The sequence below is a fragment of the Rana temporaria genome, chromosome 5 (genome assembly GCF_905171775.1).
Source record: "Rana temporaria chromosome 5, aRanTem1.1, whole genome shotgun sequence".
NCBI classification, from domain to species: Eukaryota; Metazoa; Chordata; class Amphibia; order Anura; family Ranidae; genus Rana; species Rana temporaria.
In genome coordinates, this window is record NC_053493.1 from 322,219,980 (window position 1) to 322,240,540 (window position 20,561).

The window sequence follows — 20,561 nt, forward strand, 5'->3', positions numbered from 1 at the left end:
AACACACCAGACAGGTCAGTCATAAAGTTGTGGAAAATTTTAAAGCAGGCTTAGGTTATAAAAACATATCCAAGCTTTGACCATCTCACAGAGCACTGTTCAATCCATCATCTAAAAATGGAAAGAGTATGGCACAAGTATGGCACAACTACAAACCTACCTACCTCTATGCAAGTGATTATCAGTACTGGACCCCAGGCGTCACTCCAATCAGAGAACAGGAGTTTGGGGGTTCTCTACATCATATCACTTTACATAAAGGAATGCATTGGGCTACTAAGGGACCAGGTATGAAATACCTTCAAACCTTAGCTTGAAAAATTAGAGCGAACATGTTCAATACTTGAGGGGGCAAGCCCATATACATTTAACAACACATGTCAAGAACGTAGCATATGAGAATACTGTATGCAACTAGCATTTGCATGAGAGAGGCAAATATAGCTCAGATGGTTTCAGATAGTATGTCCCCTTAAGATATTGCAGAAGTGTTAGCTGAAGGTCCACTAAGTAAACTGAAGCAGCAGGATACTATTAATCATTCCAGATCCAAATACAGCACTTTGTAAGGGTATATAAGAATTGATTAATTCTAGGGTAGTAATAGTACCTATCCGTATGCAGCGGTGAATGTTTTCCAATAAGGTAGTAGCAGCCTCAGGATTCTGTAGTGTAGGGTCTCCTGGAGGAAGATATCTCAGGGTGTCCCAGCAATGGCAGTATGCATGACAGCGTGGATCCAGCTAGGGCATTAGCTTGAATGGTTTCCAGGTTAGGGATTGATGGTACCAGTAGTTCTGTAGCGTGGCCGGCTACGGCTGACAATAATAGAACAGCATGTGTATTACACGCTGTTCTGTTTATAGCTGAGAGGCATGTGTGCCGAATGGAGCGTTGATTACGCTCGGCACTTCGCGTTCCAAGCTGGAACGCACGCGGCGCCGGGCGATGACGTCATTGCGCGGTCGCGCCGATTACACAGACGCTATCCATCCAATTTAAAAGAGCTTGAGCGATTTTGCAAAGAAGAATGGGCAAAAAAGTCACTCTCTAGATGTGCAAAGCTGGTAGAGACATCCCCAAAAATACTTGCAGCTGTAATTGCAGAGAAAGGTGGTTCTACAAAGTAAATACAAATGCACCCCACACTTTGCACATTTTTTTAATTTTTGAAAACCATTTAACATTTTCCTTCCTTCCACAAGCCAATGATGGAGCACTATTCCTCCCACTGACTACAATGATGGGGCACTATTCCTCATACTGATGCCAATGATCGGGCTCTATTCCTCCCATTGACACCAATCATGGGGCACTATTCCTCCCTCTGACGCCAATGATGGGGCACTATTCTTTCCACTGACGTCAATGATGGGGCACTATTCCTCCCACTGACTCCAATGATGGAGCACTATTCCTCCCACTTACGCCAGTGATGGGGCATTTTTACTCCCACCAATGCCAATGATTGGGCACTATTCTTTACACTGACATCAGTATCAATACACTATTCCTCCCAAATACGCCAATTCCTCAAACTGACACCAAGGATGTGACATTGTTATAGATGCTAGGACATGTTCTACTCCCACTGGCCCTCTAAATTCTTAAGGGTAATAAACTGACCCTTTGTTTAAAAAGTTTGGAGACCCCTGCTATAGAGCCTTAAAGAGATTGCGCGTGTGCTGCCATCTAGTAAAAAGCTCAGTGTACAATCAAAATAAGATTAAGAACAGGCAGGTAAATGTATTTTATTGCAAAAGAGACAATGCTCCTACCTGCTCACGGTGGTTTTTGTTTAACCTAACATTTGACCTTTTAAAGGTTATCTACTAAGTAAAACAATAACCCTTCATATCTGAGCTATTTATAACTATTCTTTTCACTAAACCTAAAGTGGTTGTAAAGGCTGAACGTGTGAAGCTCCTCCCTCAGCTCCCCCTAATACTTACCTAAGCCCCATCTCCATCCAGGGATGTGCATAAGTGCTGAGGCTCTCCCATGTCTCTCGCTCCTCATTGGCTGAGATGCAGCAAAAGGAGCCATTGGCTTCCACTGCTGTCATACAAAGTCAGTGTGCCAATAAGGGAAAGAGAAGGGGTGGGGCCGAGCCATGGCTCTGTGTCTGAATGGACACACAGAGCAGCGCTCAGGTCGGGTGCAAAATAAGCTGCTTGCTGTGGGTTCACTCAGCAGGAGGGAGGGGCCAGGAGAGTGGCAGCGAGGGAACCGAGAAGAGAAGGATCTAGGCTGCTCTGTGAAAAACCACTGCACAGAGCAGGTAAGTATAAAAACGACTTTAATATCACTTTAACAATTAACTGAACCATACAATAAACTCACTAGCCCTGAGATTAACCACAACATAAACCTTAACCTACACCCTAATGCTTACTAAAGGTTCTTACTAATCTTTCTGGCATGGACCCTGAGACAGTACCATGCAGAAATGTGCTAGGATATACAAGTAAAGAACGGCTGGCTGTTGATTGACTAAAAACAATAAATAAACTAACATTTAAAAATATAATAAAGCACTACAGGTTCCCTTTAATATTATAGGACAATGAATAGTTATATTCAGTAACCATAGTGATGCAGTTTGGCTTTTGTAAGGGTCGTCATCACATGTGAAGCTAGCAGTGTTAAAAAAAGGTCCCAAGCAAAAATGAGATTTCACTAGAATTCAAGAAATAAAAAGATTAAAATTAATGTAATGAAATCAATTGCCTTCCTGTAATATTGTTACGCTGGCTCATGAGACTTGCTGCTGGATCGAGACAAGCATTTTATGAGAATTACAACTACAATTTATGTGATTCACATACACAATCATCACAAACCCCAGATGCATTATCTTGGGCTGGCTGAAAAGCATTTTACTCACACATTGGCTCTGTTAGATTATTTCAGTTCCAGTGAAAGTTTGTGTACCCCTTTATGATTTTTGTTAGGCACCAATATGCCCAAAAGTATATTTTAGCTATACTGTAGGTGAAGCCTGAGTGGCTAAGATATCCCCAGGCCTCCTAAGTGGCGTAGAAGATGATCCTAAAACAAGATACACAATTTTGTGCAAGCCATCCAAGCTCCTCCACCTCAAACGCGCTCATCCATGTCTTTATAGACCTTGCTCTGTGCAATGGTCCAAATCATTTGGTGGAGGCAGGATTATGGTGTGGGGTTGTTTTTGAGGGGTTGGGTTGGTCCCTTAGTTCCAGTAAAGGGAACCCTGAGGCCGTGTACAGACGACCAAACATGTATGATGAAAGCGGTCCGCCGGACCGTTTTCACCGTACATGTCTGGCCGGGGATTTCTGTACGATGGCTGTACTAACCATCGTACAGAAATCTGCTCGTAAACAATACGCGGGGCGTGTCCACGGTGTCGCCGCGACGATGACGCGGCGACGTGGGCGGGCCTGCCAGTTAACCACTTAAGCCCCGGACCAATATGCAGCCTAAAGACCCAAGGTGTTTTTACAGTTCGGGACTGCGTCGCTTTAACAGACAATTGCACGGTCGTGCGACGTGGCTCCCAAAAAAAATTGACGTCCTTTTTTCCCCACAAATAGAGCTTTCTTTTGGTGGTATTTGATCACATCTGCGGTTTTTAGTTTTTGCGCTATAAACAAAAATAGAGCGACAATTTTGAAAAAAAATGCAATATTTTTTACTTTTTGCTATAATAAATATCCCCCAAAAACATATATAAAAACATTTTTTTCCCTCAGTTTAGGCCGATACATATTCTTCGACCTATTTTTAGTAAAAAAAATCGCAATAAGCGTTTATCGATTGGTTTGCGCAAAATTTATAGCGTTTACAAAATAGGGGATAGTTTTATTGCATTTTTATAAAAAAAAAAATTTTACTACTAATGGCGGCGATCAGCAATTTTTTTCGTGACTGCGACATTATGGCGGACACTTCGGACAATTTTGACACATTTTTGGGACCATTGTCATTTTCACAGCAAAAAATGCATTTAAATTGCATTCTTTATTGTGAAAATGACAGTTGCAGTTTGGGAGTTAACCACAGGTGGCGCTGTAGGAGTTAGGGTGCACCTAGTGTGTGTTTACAACTGTAGGGGGGTGTGGCTGTAGGACTGACGTCATCGATTGCGTCTCCCCTATAAAGGGGATGACACGATCGATGCGCCGCCATAGGGAAGCACGGGAAGCCGTGTTTACATATGGCTCTCCCCGTTCTTCAGCTCCGGGGAGCGATCGCAAACAAATAGCCGCGCCGTGGTCCCGGATCGCTCCCCGAGCGAACCCGACCGCCGCATGTAGCGCGGGGGGGTCCCGATCGGACCCCCCACCCGCTAATAGGCAAGGACGTACATTAACGCCCATGTGCCTGTACGTCCCATATTGTGGACCTACATTTACATGCGGAGGTCGGGAAGTGGTTAAATGCTTCCACGCATGCGTCGAAGTCATTCGACGCATGCGAGGGATGGTGGGCGCTCGGACATGTACGGTAGGTCTGTACAGACGACGGGCAGGATTCCAGCGGACTGTTTTAAAACAAGTCCAGGAATATTGACAGTCTACTGCCCGGAATGGTACCAGCTTATTGGAGAAAAACCAATGTAGCACCAATATTTAAAAACTAGCCAAAATACATCCCTGGGAATTACAGACCAGTTAGCCTAACATCAATAGTAAGCAAGCTCTTGGAGGGGATGATAAGGGGCTATATACAAGATTTTAGTAATACAAATTGTACCATTAACAGTAATCAGCATGGATTCATGAAGAATTGTTTTTGTTAAACCAATCTATTAGCCTTCTATGAGGAGGTGAGCTGCCATCTAGATAAAGGAAGGCCTGTAGACGTGGTGTAGATCTACATTTATTGTAGACGTGGTGTATCTGGACTTTGCAAAAGCATTTGACACAGTTCTCCATAAATGTTTTCTGTACAAAGTAAGGTCCATTGGCATAGACCAGGGGTCTCCAAACTACGGCCCTCCAGTTGTTCAGAAACTACAATTCCCATCATGCCTAGTCATGTCTGTGAATGTCAGAGTTTTACAATACCGCATGAGAAGTTTAGTTCCGTAACAGCCGGAGGGCTGTAGTTTGGAGATCCTTAGCATAGACTATAGAGTGAGTACATGGATTGAAAACTGGCTACAAGGGCGAGTTCAGAGGGTGGTGATAAATGGGGAATACTTGGACTGGTCAGGGGTTGGTAGTGGGGTCCCCCCAGGGTTCTGTGCTGGGACCAATCCTGTTTAATTTGTTCATAAATGACCTGGAGGATGGGGTAAACAGCTCAATCTCTGTATTTGCGGACAACACTAAGCTAAGCAGGGCAATAACTTCTCTGCGGGATGTGGAAACCTTGCAAGAAGATCTGAACAAATTAATGGGGTGGGCAACTACATGGCAAATGAGGTTTAATTTAGAAAAATTTTAAATAATGCATTTGGGTGGCAAAAATATGAACCTCTGGGGGAATCTAGGATGTAAAAGGATCTGGGGGTCCTAGTGGATGATAGACTCAGCAATGGCATACAATGCCAAGCTGCTGCTAACAAAGCAAACAGAATATTGGCATGCATTAAAAAGGGGATTAACTCCAGGGATAAAGTGATAATTCTCCCACTCTATAAGACTCTGGTCCGGCCGCACCTGGAGTATGCTGTCCAGTTCTGGGCACCAGTCCTCAGGAAGAATGTGCTGAAAATGGAGCGAGTACAAAGAAGGGCAACAAAGCTAATAAAGGGTCTGGAGAATATTAGTTATGAAGAAAGGTTACGAGCACTGAACTTATTCTCTCGGAAGAAGAGACGCTTGAGAGGGGAAATTATTTCAATTTACAAATACCATACTGGAGTTTAATAAGACATGTGGCCACTCTAAAATGAGAAGAAAAGAGGCTTAACCTTAAACTGCATAGAGGGTTCTTTGCTGTAAGAGTGGCAAGGATGTGGAATTCCCTTTCACAGGTGGTGGTTTCAGCGGGGGGCATCGATAGTTTCAAAAACTATTAGATAAGCACCTGAACAATCACAACATACAGGGGTATACAATGTAATATTGAGCTATAACCACATACATAGGTTGGACTTGATGGACTTGCCTCTTTTTTCAACGTTACCTACTACTGTATGTAACTATACTAAAGCAAAACATCATGGAGGAGGTGTATCATATTTACAACTGATGTACTCTCACTAGCTTTTCAGAAAAGTGTTACCATTTTAAAGATATATTAAGCAGTGTTTGAAAAATAAATGACTGTTACTTGTATTTGTAGCGGCTACATATCACATCACTTTATATTCCACTGGCCTGCTGGAACAGAAAGATCAACTAAATATTGGTATTTGTGTGCATGGAAAACATGGAGACACAGGACACAGATACCTAAAATGGCAAAGTACGCTAGATGAAAATGGAGATGAGGTAAGCCAGATTACACATGATTTCATGATATTGTAAGAATGTAATAATGTTTATAAGAGACCAGTAGTATTACTGATATACCATTCTCTCTGGTTTATGAAATCAAGTACGTCTATTTTAAAAGAGAACAAACATATAGCAACTTAAAGCAATGCTATGCAAATTTGTAACCAAAACTAAAAAGTAATCCAAACCTTCTGTATTTCATCTGCTTTACATTAAATTAAAGCAGAACTTTCAACTTTCCAGCTATTAAATCTTGTGCCTTTGTTGTTTTAACTTTGGATAGAAAAACGTATGCAGCCCACTTAATGTTTCTTGTCTGGTAAAAAGCCTAGGCTTATGACATCATGTACAGCTCTCTCACTCTCGTAAGAGTTTGCCAGGAAGGGAAGGGGGATGAGTCATAGGAGTGCCAATCAGGCCTGCAGAGCTGGAGGTGTGCCTCTGTGTAAATCCAGACAGTGAACAGGCAGCAGCTTCAGCTGCCCACAGTTAAAATGGATGCAGCCAAACTCAGTGGAAGGAGATTTCAGCAGCATATTTGGAAAGTACAGGATTACAGTATATATGCAAATGGTTTGGAGGGAAGCTTCAGAATGGCAAAGATGTTTTTATTAGACTGCAGTTCCACTTCCTTAATTTATTCTACATCTTTATCATATACAAAGATGTTGGATAGCACAGCTAATGCTGTTCTTCAAGCCTATTCTGGATTTGAGATCTGTGGGTCTCATAGTTGCAAACACTAGTTGTCAGCCATCCTCTCCCCTTGGCCATTCACAGAAGTCTGTGTATTCTGTAAACCTACATGGTGTCTCTTAGATCCTTGAGTAAAGTTATATGGGGGTAATGGCGCTGCCTATTACACTCAACTCCATACCCGCAGTTGATCCAGAGGAAGGCAAAAAACCCCAGCAGAGCATGATCCAATTTGCTACAGCAGGGGAAAAAATTCCTTCCTGATCCCCCGAGAGGCAATCGGATTTTCCCCGGATCAACTTTACCTACAAATCTTAGTACTCAGTTATATTATGTACATTTAGGAAAGAATCCAGGCCTTTCTTAAAGCAATCTACTGAGCTGGCCAGAACCACGTCTGGAGGGAGTCTGTTCCACATTTTCACAGCTCTTACTGTGAAGAAACCTTTCCGTATTTGGAGATGAAATCTCTTTTCCTCTAGACGTAAAGAGTGCCCCCTTGTCCTCAGTGTTGACCGTAAAGTGAATAACTCAACACCAAGTTCACTATATGGACCCCTTATATATTTGTACATTTTGATCATATCCCCCCTTATTCTTCTCTTCTCAAGAGTGAATACATTCAGTTCTTCTAATCTTTCCTCATAGCTGAGCTCCTCCATTCCTCTTATCAGTTTGGTTGCCCTTCTCTGCACTTTCTCCAGTTCCCCAATATCCTTTTTGAGAACTGGTGCCCAAAACTGAACTGCATATTCCAGATGAGGTCTTACTAATGATTTGTACAGGGGCAAAATGATATCTCTGTCTCTGGACTCCATTCCTCTCTTAATACAAGAAAGGACTTTGCTAGCTTTGGAAACCGCAGCTTGGCATTGCATGCTATTATTGAGCTTATGATCAACTAAAACCCCCAGATCCTTCTCCACTACAGATCCCCCCAGTTGTACTCCCCCTAGTATGTATGATGCATTTATTATTGGTGCGGAAACACTCACTCTCTTCTCACTACTATGTATGATGCATGCATATTCTTAGCCCCCAAGTGCATAACTTTACATTTATCAACATTGTTGATAGTGATGCTGGATTTTACTTAAAGAAAAAAGATTACAAAAATATACAGCATGCTGATAGACTACAGTTGCAGCGATAATTGTGGGGATGATTTTAAAAAAAAATATTAAACTCATCTAAATCAATAACTCATTACAATGTACATACATAAACACATACTATAGTTACCTAGGTTCAAAAAGCATAGCTGTGTTGTTAAATAAATAACTCAAAGGTGGATATACTGCAATAAACAACGCAGCCAGCAGAAAGGCAAATACCATAAACCAGGCAGACAAGGATCAAATGAAGCCGTGTCTATAAGAACAAACTTATCCAAGCACATACCATTAGACCAGTGGTCTCCAAACTGCTGCCACATAGCCAGATGCACCCTTTGATTGCTTTTATCTGCACTTGGGGCATCATTTCATTCACTGATGCAGACACCAATGATGGGGCACTGTTCCTTCTAATGATGCCAAAGATGGGACATTGCTATTTTCCACTGACATCAGAGTCTTTTCTACTCCCAATGGCTACAGTCCTGCCCCCCTAAAGTCTGAAGGACCGTTAACTAGCCCTATGTTTAGAACATTTGGAGACCCCTGCATTAGATAATTGGCAAAAGGCAAACACCACATCAATCCACAGAGGGGGAGAATGTCCAGCACAGGTTCACCGACCCACATATGCGCACACAAGTAACCCTGCACATGCCCAGTGCAGCACAGCGGCCATGATGGAAATGGGCAAACACCCACACCCAGCTGCTGTAAAGGTTTTAAGGGAAAGGTCACCAAAGCAAGCACAAGCCGGCTACACCCCATCTCATGTCAGGGTGAAGCACGCTTGTCCCAACAAAACACACCAAATCGACAGGACATCGCCACCAAAGAAAACATCCATTCAAAGCAAACCAAAGCCAATCCCAACAGCAAAACTCATTAGGTACAGAACAATAATACCCAAATTATGTAGAACTTTATAATTAAAAAAACAGTGAAGCAACTTCACAATTTCCCATTTACATTGCTGTTTTCCCAGAGCAAGCAGGGTCCTTTTTTGCACTTAAGAAGTGACAAAAATCAATGTGCCTGGAGTTCTGCCTTATCTGAGCTGAAGTGCCGGAAGTGACGGCATTCACTTTTAATTTAACTTCACTGACATTAATAGGGCTAAAGTAACAATGAGTTTCGCAGCAGGCATTAAGAGTGTGGAAGTGATGGGACTATTGCAATACTGACATTCTGTATGGAGGACAACATATCAGCAAGTTTGTAGATATAATGTAGTGCACTTACACTACAAATTATAGCCTTGAACTTTGTTATAGTCTAACAAATATCTGTTGATTTTGCCAGAAATCATGTAAGCTGAGGGATAAAACTTGTGGAAATGTGCATGTATTGCAGAGATGTACGAAATAAGCAATTTTTTGTTTTATTTTGCCTTGACATGTGCTTTAACAACTTTGTACTTTTCAACCATACATAAAATTACTGCTAGTTTAAATGGCATTTGCAAGAAAAATCACAGGCAGCCAAGGCAGAAAGGCATAAACCATTCACAAACACTGGCTGCTCAAGCTCTTCACTGAACTCTTGAATAAACATAACTAGCCTCTAGGTTGTTGTTGTTTCACAAGGACAGTTAGAACAATTGTATTTCCATACACGGCCACTGTTTGTGTACAGACATGCTATTAGTAGGGATGAATGAACCAGGCAAAAACTGTTAGAACAGTGATTACATCATATCCTTTCCTCTCTCTCGTTACAGGAAAAGTAACTACATTTCCCATGAATCCTTGGGATTGGAGTGAATGTGGGAGGTACACTAGGCCTGCACATGTTAAATGTAAACTCGCCCACTTCAACATAAATCACGCCCCTTACTTTGCAGCCACAGGGCTGAGCACTAAGGATGAGCTCTGGCGTGTTCGTAAAGTCAACGTGCAGAGCCCGCTAGGAAGTTAGCACTGCGCTGCGCTAATCACAGGCAGTGAGACTTTGTCCCGATGCGCGGCTGCAGAGAACGGGAAATGTCTCGCTGCCAGTGATTAGTGCAGCGCAGTGCCGACTTCCTGCCGACTTCCTGGCCGGCTCTGCACGTGGACTTTGCGAAACACACCGGAGCTCATCCTTATTGAGCACAACACAGACAGTGAGGGGAAATTCTTATAACTGTAAAGCATGCATGTGCACAATGTTTAGTTCATTACATGTAGTATATAGAGTTGAGCGGACACCTGGATGTTCGGGTTCGGGTCCGAACCCGAACTTTAAAAAAAAAGTTCGGGTTCGGGAACCCGAACTCCGAACCCCATTGTAGTCAATGGGACACGGACTTTTAGAAAAAAAAATGCGCGGAGGTCCCCGCAAATTCAATAACCAGACCCTTTAGGTCTGGTATGGATATTAAGGGGAACCCCGCCGTCAATTTAAAAAAAAAATGACGTGCGGTTCCCCCTAAATATCCATAACCAGACCCGTTATCCGAGCACGTTGACCTGGCCGGCTGCAGAAAAGAGGGGGGACAGAGTGCGCCCCCCTCTCCTGAACCGCACCAGGCCACATGCCCTCAACATGGGGAGGATGTCCCCATGTTGATGGGGACAAGGGTCTCATCCCCACAACCCTTGCCCGGTGGTTGTGGGGGTAAGAGGATGGGAGGCTTATCAGAATCTGGAAGACCCCTTTAACAAAGGGGACCCCCAGATCCTGACCCCCCCCTGTGTGAAATGGTAATGGGGTACACTGTACCCCTACCATTTCACGAAGGAAGTGTAAAGTCTTGTAAAAAACACACACACACACACACACACACCGTAGAATAAAGTCCTTTATTAATAAAAAAAAAAAACTCCAGCGGAGTTCACGGCTTCACGGCCACCCGTCACGTGACCCTGCACCCTCTGACGTACCCTCTGCTACGTCACTGGGTCTACGTCTTCCCTCTTCCTGGGCTTCCCCAGTGACGTAGCAGAGGGTACGTCAGAGGGTGCAGGGTCACGTGACGGGTGGCCCTGCCTCCTCTATATAAGTAATGTCACAGCTGCAGTCGCGTCCTTCGCTGGGCTGTGTCCAGCGGTGAGAGGAGGTCGGCGATGCTGTGCTCCGGATGAATGGATCTTCTCATTGCTGGACCGGAGATCACCCGTCGCTGGATCTTCTCATCGCTGGAGATCACCCGCAGCCGTCGCTGGATCAGGACAATGTTTTTATTAATAAAGGACTTTATTCTATGGTGTGTGTGTTGTTTTTTACAAGACTTTACACTTCCTTCGTGAAATGGTAGGGGTACAGTGTACCCCATTAGCATTTCACACAGGGGGGGGTCAGGATCTGGGGGTCCCCTTTGTTAAAGGGGTCTTCCAGATTCTGATAAGCCTCCCGCCCGCATACCCCCACAACCACCGGGCAAGGGTTGTGGGGATGAGACCCTTGTCCCCATCAACATGGGGACATCCTCCCCATGTTGAGGGCATGTGGCCTGTTGCGGTTCAGGAGAGGGGGTGCCGCACTCTGTCCCCCCCTCTTTTCTGCGGCCGGCCAGGTCAACGTGTTTGGATAACAGGTCTGGTTATGGATATTTAGGGGGAACCGCACGTCATTTTTTTTTTAAATTGATGGCGGGGTTCCCCTTAATATCCATACCAGACCTGAAGGGTCTGGTTATGGATATTTAGGGGGAACCGCACGTCATTTTTTTTTTAATTAACCGCGGGGTTCCCCTTAATATCCATACCAGACCTAAAGGGTCTGGTTATTGAATTTGCGGGGACCTCCGCGCATTTTTTTTCTCCCGAACTCCGATCCCAGACCCAAACTTTTTCCAATTATTCGGGTTCGGGTCCGGGTTCGGGAAAAACCCAAAGTCCGTACCAAACCCGAACTTTACAGTTCGGGTTCGCTCAACTCTAGTAGTATACTTTCATGAAATCTCTCCCCCTCAGGCCAGAACAGCAGATAAAAAAATGTATGTTGTATTCTCCTTTGAATGTGTATTACATATAAAAACACATTTCACTGGAATTATTGCACTTGAAGTTAATCTGTATGGCCAATATCTACAGAAGGGGTTTCCACCATCCCTGCTACGTTTCATTATTTTATATCTTATTTTCAGTCTGATGTGTATATGTGACTTTACATATCACAGAAACCGATATTGTGGTAATAATGAAGCTTATTGAAATTTCCATACATTAGAGGGTTCATCATTATTGTGTTATTGATTAGTAAGTTAGCTCTGCACTTTTTTTTGGCATTAATAAACATCAACAGATTTTAGTTGTACCCAGACGTGATTCCTTAAGCCCAGCCGTGGGGTCGCACCTTCCCTGTTCTTCGTTGTGGCAGTGTCATTGATCGTCTGTTCCCTGATATAGGGAAAGACGATCAATGACATCACACGTCCAGCCCCGCTCCCCTACAGTTAGAAACACATATGAGGTCACACATAACCCCTACAGCACACCCCAGTGGTTAACTCCTAAACTGCAATTGTCATTTTGACAGTAAACAATGCATTTTTATATTACTTTTTGCTGTGAAAATGACAATGGTCCCAAAAATGTGTCAAAATTTCCCGATGTGTCCGTCATAATGTCACAGTCACAAAAAAAATCTCTGATCGCCGCCATTAGTAGTAAAAAAAATAGTAGTAAACATTTTTGAGCAAACCAATCGATAAACGCTTATTGCGGGTTTTTTTTTACAAAAAATATGTAGAAGAATACGTTTCAACCTAAACTGAGGAAAAAAAATGTTTTATTATATATTTTTGGGGGATATTTATTATAGCAAAAAGTAAAAAATATTGTTTTTTTTTCAAAATTGTCGCTCTATTTTTGTTTATAGCGCAAAAAATAAAAACCGCAGAGGTGATCAAATACCACCAAAAGAAAGCTCTATTTGTGGGGAAAAAAAGGACGCCAATTTTGTTTGGGAGTCACGTCGCACGACCACGCAATTATCAGTTAAAGCGATGCAGTGCCGAATCGCAAAAAGGGGCAAGGTCCTTAACCTGCGTAATGTTTGGGATCTTAAGTGGTTAAAGATAAGATAAAAGAACACAGGGAGGAGCTCTTTACTATCCAGTCAAAGGCTAGGGCAGGTCCTTGACCAAGTTGTTTTGCTTTACCTGCAGTGCAGAAAAGTGCAGTCAGGTAGCTGACTATGCTATCTCACAGAATAAGTGAAACTGAAGTCTGGCTGAACAGAATTACAAATCAATTGTGTATCACCCTCCCAGATAGGCTTCTAGAATTTGTTAGGCAAATTTATCTCTGTGGCTCCCCTGTAGTCAGCAGAGCAGCATGCGATTGCTTCGGGCTGCTCTGGACTCAGGTTTGATTGTTTCCCTCTGTCTTCTGGAGGCTTCCAAAATGGAGTGGGTGTCAAATGAGCAGCTTGAATGGGGAGTGTCCCATATAGTGTCTGCGGAAGTGCATAAATAGTTTGGAGCCTCAGAGAGCAGGGTTCTTCCCCAGGAGTGGAAATTTCCCAGCCTGAAGGACCGTTGCCCTTCTAGACAGTTCAGCTGAAGATTCTGCTTGTCTCAGCCAGGGGTTTCACTTTAGATCCGTTCTGGAAAATTCACTGAGGAGACTGTCTGCTTGAGTCTGGAGGGAGGCATCCAGGTCCCAGGGACACTGTGAGTACAGACCTGATAAAAGGGTCCTAGTGACTGTTGATGCTGTTAACCACTGGTGCACTAACATTAAGAGAACCCAGGACATGAATCAGCGGCCGTTTTGGGGGTTATGGCTATGATGGTTAGGTATAGAATTTCTCCCACATGTATTTTAATGTACATCTAGCTGTTTGTAGATAGTTCTCCTTTATAATACACCTATTTCCACTTAGCTTATTCTAGGTTGATGTTGAAGTAGTTTCCAAGAAGCTACTCTTTCAATCATACAACACCTACAAATCCTATTTTAAAGACAAAATTATGCACTAAAGCCCCGTACACACAATCTGGTTTTTGCCTGGCTAAACTCACATCGGAATTCCGGCGGTATTCCATCAGAGTAAAATAGAACATGTTCTCTATCTAAACTCCGATGGAATTCATCGGAATTTCTGATGGAATTACTCCAATGGGGCATACACACGGTCGGAATTTCCGATGGAAAAAGTCAGTTTTGTACAGGGCTTGACTCATTACCTTGACTAGCAAATCTTTTGGCTGGCCAACATGGATAGATGGGATGGCAGGGACATCGCTTAAAATTAAGACAGTTTAGATACATGTAGGATTTTAATACTCTTTGCTGCTTATGTGTGCTTACAACAACATCTGTTGTTTCCCAAAGCTAGTTCGTTTTCAATACATAATTTTGTAGTGCAGGAAAATGCACTCTAATTGTTTGGTATGGTCAACAAGACTTGAACTGAAATGATTTAAAATTGAATTCAAAGCTTTATTATAAATGTGTCCTGTGCTGCTAATAGAGTGATAAACTACTAAGTATGCCAGCACTCCTCTGTGATTCACACGCTATATAAACAAATATAATAGCCAAATGAATGCAGCGCTACCAGATCCTACCTAATTAAAAAACAAAATTACCAACATATGGTGTAATTCATAACAACAGTGCATGATTATAAAGTGCTCTAGTGCTTTTGTGTAACAAACATTTTAAGAAACATTTTATGAAGCTGAGGCTGCATACAGTTCATAGAGTGCTGACAGTCAATGCATGTGTTAGTGAAGGTAAAAGTTCATTTGGATCAGCTAGGTCCAAACAAATGGGGTTGTAAAGGTTCATTTTTCAAAATAGGTTCCTTTAAGTTAGTGCATTGTCTCAGTCTCCCGCAGGGATGTAGTCCCAAGGGAGGGGGCGAGCACGCTGACTAAACCCCAGCCACAACGGCTCGGATGATGGTGGGCAAGCTTACTAAGGGGGAACAGGAAGTGAGAAATTCAGACAAAGAAAAAAATCATTTAGAAGGGAAATGGAAGGAAAAGGTAAGTGAACCAACAATGCACTAGCTTAAAGGAACCTATTTAGAAAATAAAAAATGAACCTTTACAACCCCTTTAAAGCTCACCAAAACATGTTAGGCTTTAACTTTCTGAAGAACCTTTTTGTCCTCTGCCAAACAACCAACGTACCGCTTTGGCACACCATGTCAGACATATTAGCATATTTTACACGCATAAACACCTAAATAGCATGTCATTAAACTCTTTCAAACATCTGCTTAATTTTTACGCATTACAAGCGTTTCAGATTAAGACTTTTACGAAAAAAGTTTGGTATCATACGTCAAACAAATTTTAAATATGTAGCACATTTAGCCAAGGCCTGATTTTGCACACAAGGTTATAAAACCACTCTCCACTCTGGATAAGATAATCAGTTCATTCGTTATCATGGCTTCTTCCCACTGAGAAATATATTTAATATTGATTGTATTGAGGTATTTGTTTGCTGCATTTCTTGTTTGAGCCTGTGATTGTATTCTTTCCTCATTAAATAAGATTATAAATGCTCAGAGATCCCCTGCATGGGCAAGAAGCAACTTGCTGTGTATGACATTGTGATAGGCAATGTGTGGCAAATGCATTACATTCAATTACTTGTATCTAAAGGTGGGCTTAATTAAAATGTTGTGTTGTGAGCCAGACATGCACATGTTCCTCTTGGTATTTAGACTTCACAATCAACATGCTGCTGTTTCTTCACAGTCATTTACAGCTGTATTAGATGCGGTAGAGCTTGGAGAAGTACATCAGACTGACATTTCTATGAGCGGCAGAGATGGTGCGTTTCATTTCACTTTTACTTTACATAGAAAATAAATTGTGATTATTTAGCAAATAGAATATGCAAATGTAATACCTGTGTAAATACTCTTTAGACTGCAAGCTGCACATCAAAAGGATTCACGTAAAGGAATCTTTGAGGCATGAAGTCTACGTATTTGATGTAAATGAGTAAGTTAAATCTTTTGAACTTCCCTTTATTTTAATAGCTACAGCTTCTAACCAGGCTAGGAGTATTTTAGGGGGAGATTACAGTTTTCCAAGATTTATTTTATGTGTGATGGTACAAGATATGCGTTTTATTATAACACCTAAGGAAAAAGCATTAGTAGACAGTGCTTAGTTCTCGAGCACCAACAACCAAGTCAAAGGTGCTTTTTGATATTTTTTAATTTTTAATATCCTGAAGAACTTAAAAGCCAAGTTATGGGTCTAATAGTAACTGACAAAATGGCTTTTGGCCTACGTCGACTGTATGAAAATATTGATGGGTTTTTATTCACAGTATATAAGGAGGTTGGCAGGCTTGTACATTAGACAAAAAATATATTGCGCATACCAAAAAATAATAAGTGTGTATCAGCTGCGTCTCAGAATGCCATATAGCATTAAACAAACATAAAATACAAAAGGAGTCGCGCTATGTAATTAATAAATTGCATATGAAAAATAATAAGTGAATAAAAATGTGCAAATATAAAGGAAGAGTGGACCCAAATGATCAGAAAAAATCACAAAAAACACTGGGGTCCACAAATATTAGTGAAAAAGGAGGGAATAAACCCAATCAAAAAATATATATATCTTTAAAAGAATTGTACATAGTCCCAAATAAAGTGATAAGAAAAAGTCCCAAAGTGTTTAGGAATAATCCACAACGTTGTGATGACTGACACACAGGAGACCTCCACCGTTAACAGTTAACACTGACTCTTACCACAGGGTAAGTAAAATACAGCAAAACCGAAATACAAATGTATTATGACAACAGACTCGCTCTTCTATACACTGAAGTTTTCCTATTTGGCAGCTCAACTCAGTATTTCTATTGTTTAAAAATTCCGTGCCCAAGGGTGTAAACCAGAAGCCCCCCGATATCTTGGGATATGGATTTCTCTTATTGCAGGTTGTACCATACAGAAAGTCCCTATTTGGTATCACTCATAGAGTGGATAGAACCAATTGGTTCAATTTGAGTGGCATCCACCAGTAATTAGAGATCATATGTCCAAATTCCAGGTGAATCCTAGACAGGGTTCCTGGTTGTCCCCAGGCAGGTTCCCCTTGGGGGTAGAAAATAGCTCCTTGCTCTCCTAAATTTGGAGATGGAGTATTCCATCTCCAAATTTAGGAGAGCAAGGAGCTATGTTCCACTGCAATGCAATCTGCATATTCTATGTGGCCAAATTGCACTGTAAATTGCATCAGAACAGTACAGGAACCTTTTCCAAAATCTCACCACATGGACAGACACCATGGAAAACAATGTGGTTTCCCTTGCCATGCAATTCTGTGCAACTGAAAATGCATCTGAACCATGCTTTGGGGTTATTTTTAAAGGATATAGAAATATCCCTTTTTATGGATCACAAAAACAATATAAAAAGTGACCAAATGTATCTGAGCTTTCACTGCAACAGAAGTAGCACTTAGTACTGCTGGACCAAAAGCCTTTGGTAACTTAACATTGCAAAATATCTACCAGTAATTGTTTTTTGTGCTTATAAAAAGTTGTCATATAATGCAAGACATAATTAACAGAGAGCCCTTGCATCTACAGCAATCAGTCTACATTCAAATTACCCCCACTGCTGGTATCTCCTAACCGGTCATTTCCAGCTTTGTACATGGCGTCTCTGTAATAATTGCCGCCTACTACCAGATAGGTCCCAGGGCCTTAAACCTCCAATACCTTTACACAAACCGAAACCAAAAGTGACAAAATTTCAGTCCCAGGCGCCATGGTGGAACAGGATAGCCTGGGAAGGTGACAGAAAGTGGTGGGAGGGGGGACCAGCTTCTAGACAAACAAACCTATACCGCTCCACGTGCTTGTCCTCTTCAAATATCATCCACTGATATTCAGGAACTTACCTGGCTGTACCCCAAAGGAAGGATGCAGGAGAAAGACCAACGTTTTATGTGCTAGAGGAGGGATACAAGGGAAAGATCTCACCAACAAAAGTCCTCAAAGGAACTAAATTGCACAATGGCAATAATAAAAAAAACACTTTTGCACTCACTTGGAAACAGAGGACAAACATGTTACAATTAACCATGGAGACCTGCTTGGCCTGGGCGCATGAACTTTGCTGAGGATATACCAAAGCAGCACAGCATAAGTGGTATAGCTGAAACAGAGTTTGTGTGGCCAGTAACTGCATAGGTCTCTATGGTTTATTGTAGCACGTTTGTCATCTGTTTCTAAGTGAGTGTAATGTATATTTTTATTTTTATTATTACATTTCTACAGTGAGCACTATGATTGCCATTTATTTTTGAGCTGAGCGGCTTAAAGCTGAGTTTGTGCTGGCTGTATTCTTTTACCCTTGGTGGTGATCTGGATACTTGGGAGATTTCCCTTTCATTTCCTGTCTACTTGAAATCTCCTTTGTGGTGAACACAGACAGCAAGAGATTGGGTAAGAGGTTTGGGTCACTTTTGGGGAGATTTCCTCTCACTAGAGCCCCACACGATAATACATGTCTGCAGAAGGTTCTGATATTTTCACTTTGTCAAAACAAAATAAAAGGGTTGAAGTTAAGCTTTAAGCTTCTTTAAACTAGTGTACAGCTACAATGTCTTGCTTTGTGGTTGTCTCAGTAACTGTCTTTTGTTATACTCCTAAATAACAGTTTATGTAATCATTTATTTGCTTAGGTATTTTTCAATTGATGCAAGCAACCCAGAGACAAGAAGAGAGCTTTTCATTTCTCAAGTTGTCCATGATGAAAATGGTGAAACTAGACATGGCACATCATTTGCCTTCGATGGAATGGAAAATATCGAAGGAAAACTAGTGGAACATGAGATTAAAGTGTATACGGGTGACGTGAGAGGAGCAGACACGGATGCCAATGTTTATATCATATTATTCAGTGAGAATGGAAACTCATTTGGACCTGTCCAGCTGGTTGATCCGCTACAGGATACAAATCCTTTTGAAAGAGGAAAGGTAAGAGAAATGAAAAAAACAACTAATTCTAATTATTCTATTTTAAAATCGTTACCTATTGAATGTGTAATTATCATCAGAGAGGTAATATTCTCATATTCAAAAATGTATATCTTTATTCAAAAAGGCAACAAACAAAATGCAGAAACTAGAATCCAACCTATAAACCTAAAATATCTGATTAATTGTCATGTGTCACTGCACATTTTTTAAAGTACTATGGGCCAGATTCACATAGAAATGCCCAGGCGCAGCTTATCCGAGATACGCTACGCCGCCGTATCTTACCTGGCTCTAAGTCGAATCCAGGAAGATTACGGCGGCGTAGTGTATCTCTCGGCGCATAATTCAAATCGGCGGGTAGGGGGCGTGATTCATTTAAATGAAGCGCGTCCCCGCGCCGATTGAGCTGCGCATGCTCCGTTTCAAAATTTCCCGCCTTGCTTTGCGCAAAATGACGTCTATCTATACGCCACAAAATAGCAGCTTTAACTATACGCCGGGAAAAGCCGACTAGCGACGACGTAAGAGAATGCGATGGCCGCGCGTACCTTTGTGGATCGACGGAAAAAGCCGAAGTATTGCACCTACGATCCGAAAGTATACGAAGCCGTACGCCTGTCGGATCGAAGCCAGAAGCCGTTGTATCTTGGTTTGAGGATTCAAACTAAAGATACGACACGGCAAATTTGAAAGTACGCCGGTGTATCAGTATCAGCGTACTTGCTCTGTGAATCTGGCCCAGTATGTCTAAAGGCAAAACTGTATTAGTATAGAGTGCAAAATGGATATACAGTGCCTTGAAAAAGTATTCACCCTCCTTGGCATTTTTTGTGTTTTGTTGCCTCACAACCTGGAATTAACATGGATTGTTTAAGGATTTGCATCATTTAATTTATAGAACATGCCCACAACTTTGAAGATGTGTTTTTTTTTTTTATTGTGAAGCAAACAACAAATAGAACAAAATAACAGAAAAAGTCAATGTGCATAACTATTCACCCTCCTAAAGTCAATACTTTGTAGAGCCACCTTTTGCGGCTATCACAGCTCCAAGTCTCTATGAGCTTGCCACATGTTACCACTGGGATTTTAGCCCATTCCTTCTTGAAAAACTGCTCCAGCTCCTTCAAGTTGGATGGTTTGTGCTTGTGAACAGCAATTTTTAAGTCTGACCACAGATTTTCTATTGGATTGAGGTCTGGGCTTTGACTAAGCCATTCCAAAACATTTACATGTTTCCTCTTAAACTACTCAAGTGTTCCTTTAGCAGTGTGTTTGGGGTCATTGTCCTGCTGGAAGGTGAACCTCCGCCCTAGCCCCAAATCACACACAGAGTGGTACAGGTTTTGCTCAAGAATATCCCTGTATTTAGCACCATCCATCTTTCTCTCAAATCTGACCAGTTTCCCAGTCCTGAC

At 41.9% G+C, this 20,561-nt stretch overlaps 1 protein-coding gene across 1 annotated transcript in view; it reads left to right on the forward strand.

Annotated features, from left to right (window-relative positions):
- The window catches only part of LOC120940997 (lipoxygenase homology domain-containing protein 1-like), a 470,937-nt gene that overhangs the window by 437,826 nt on the left and 12,550 nt on the right, over nt 1-20,561 (forward strand). Inside the window, exons 53-56 of the mRNA XM_040354208.1 lie at nt 6,277-6,425; nt 15,888-15,963; nt 16,061-16,136; nt 18,846-19,140. Of these exons, the coding sequence (XP_040210142.1) occupies nt 6,277-6,425; nt 15,888-15,963; nt 16,061-16,136; nt 18,846-19,140 (596 nt within the window). The remainder of the gene's footprint in view (nt 1-6,276; nt 6,426-15,887; nt 15,964-16,060; nt 16,137-18,845; nt 19,141-20,561) is intronic.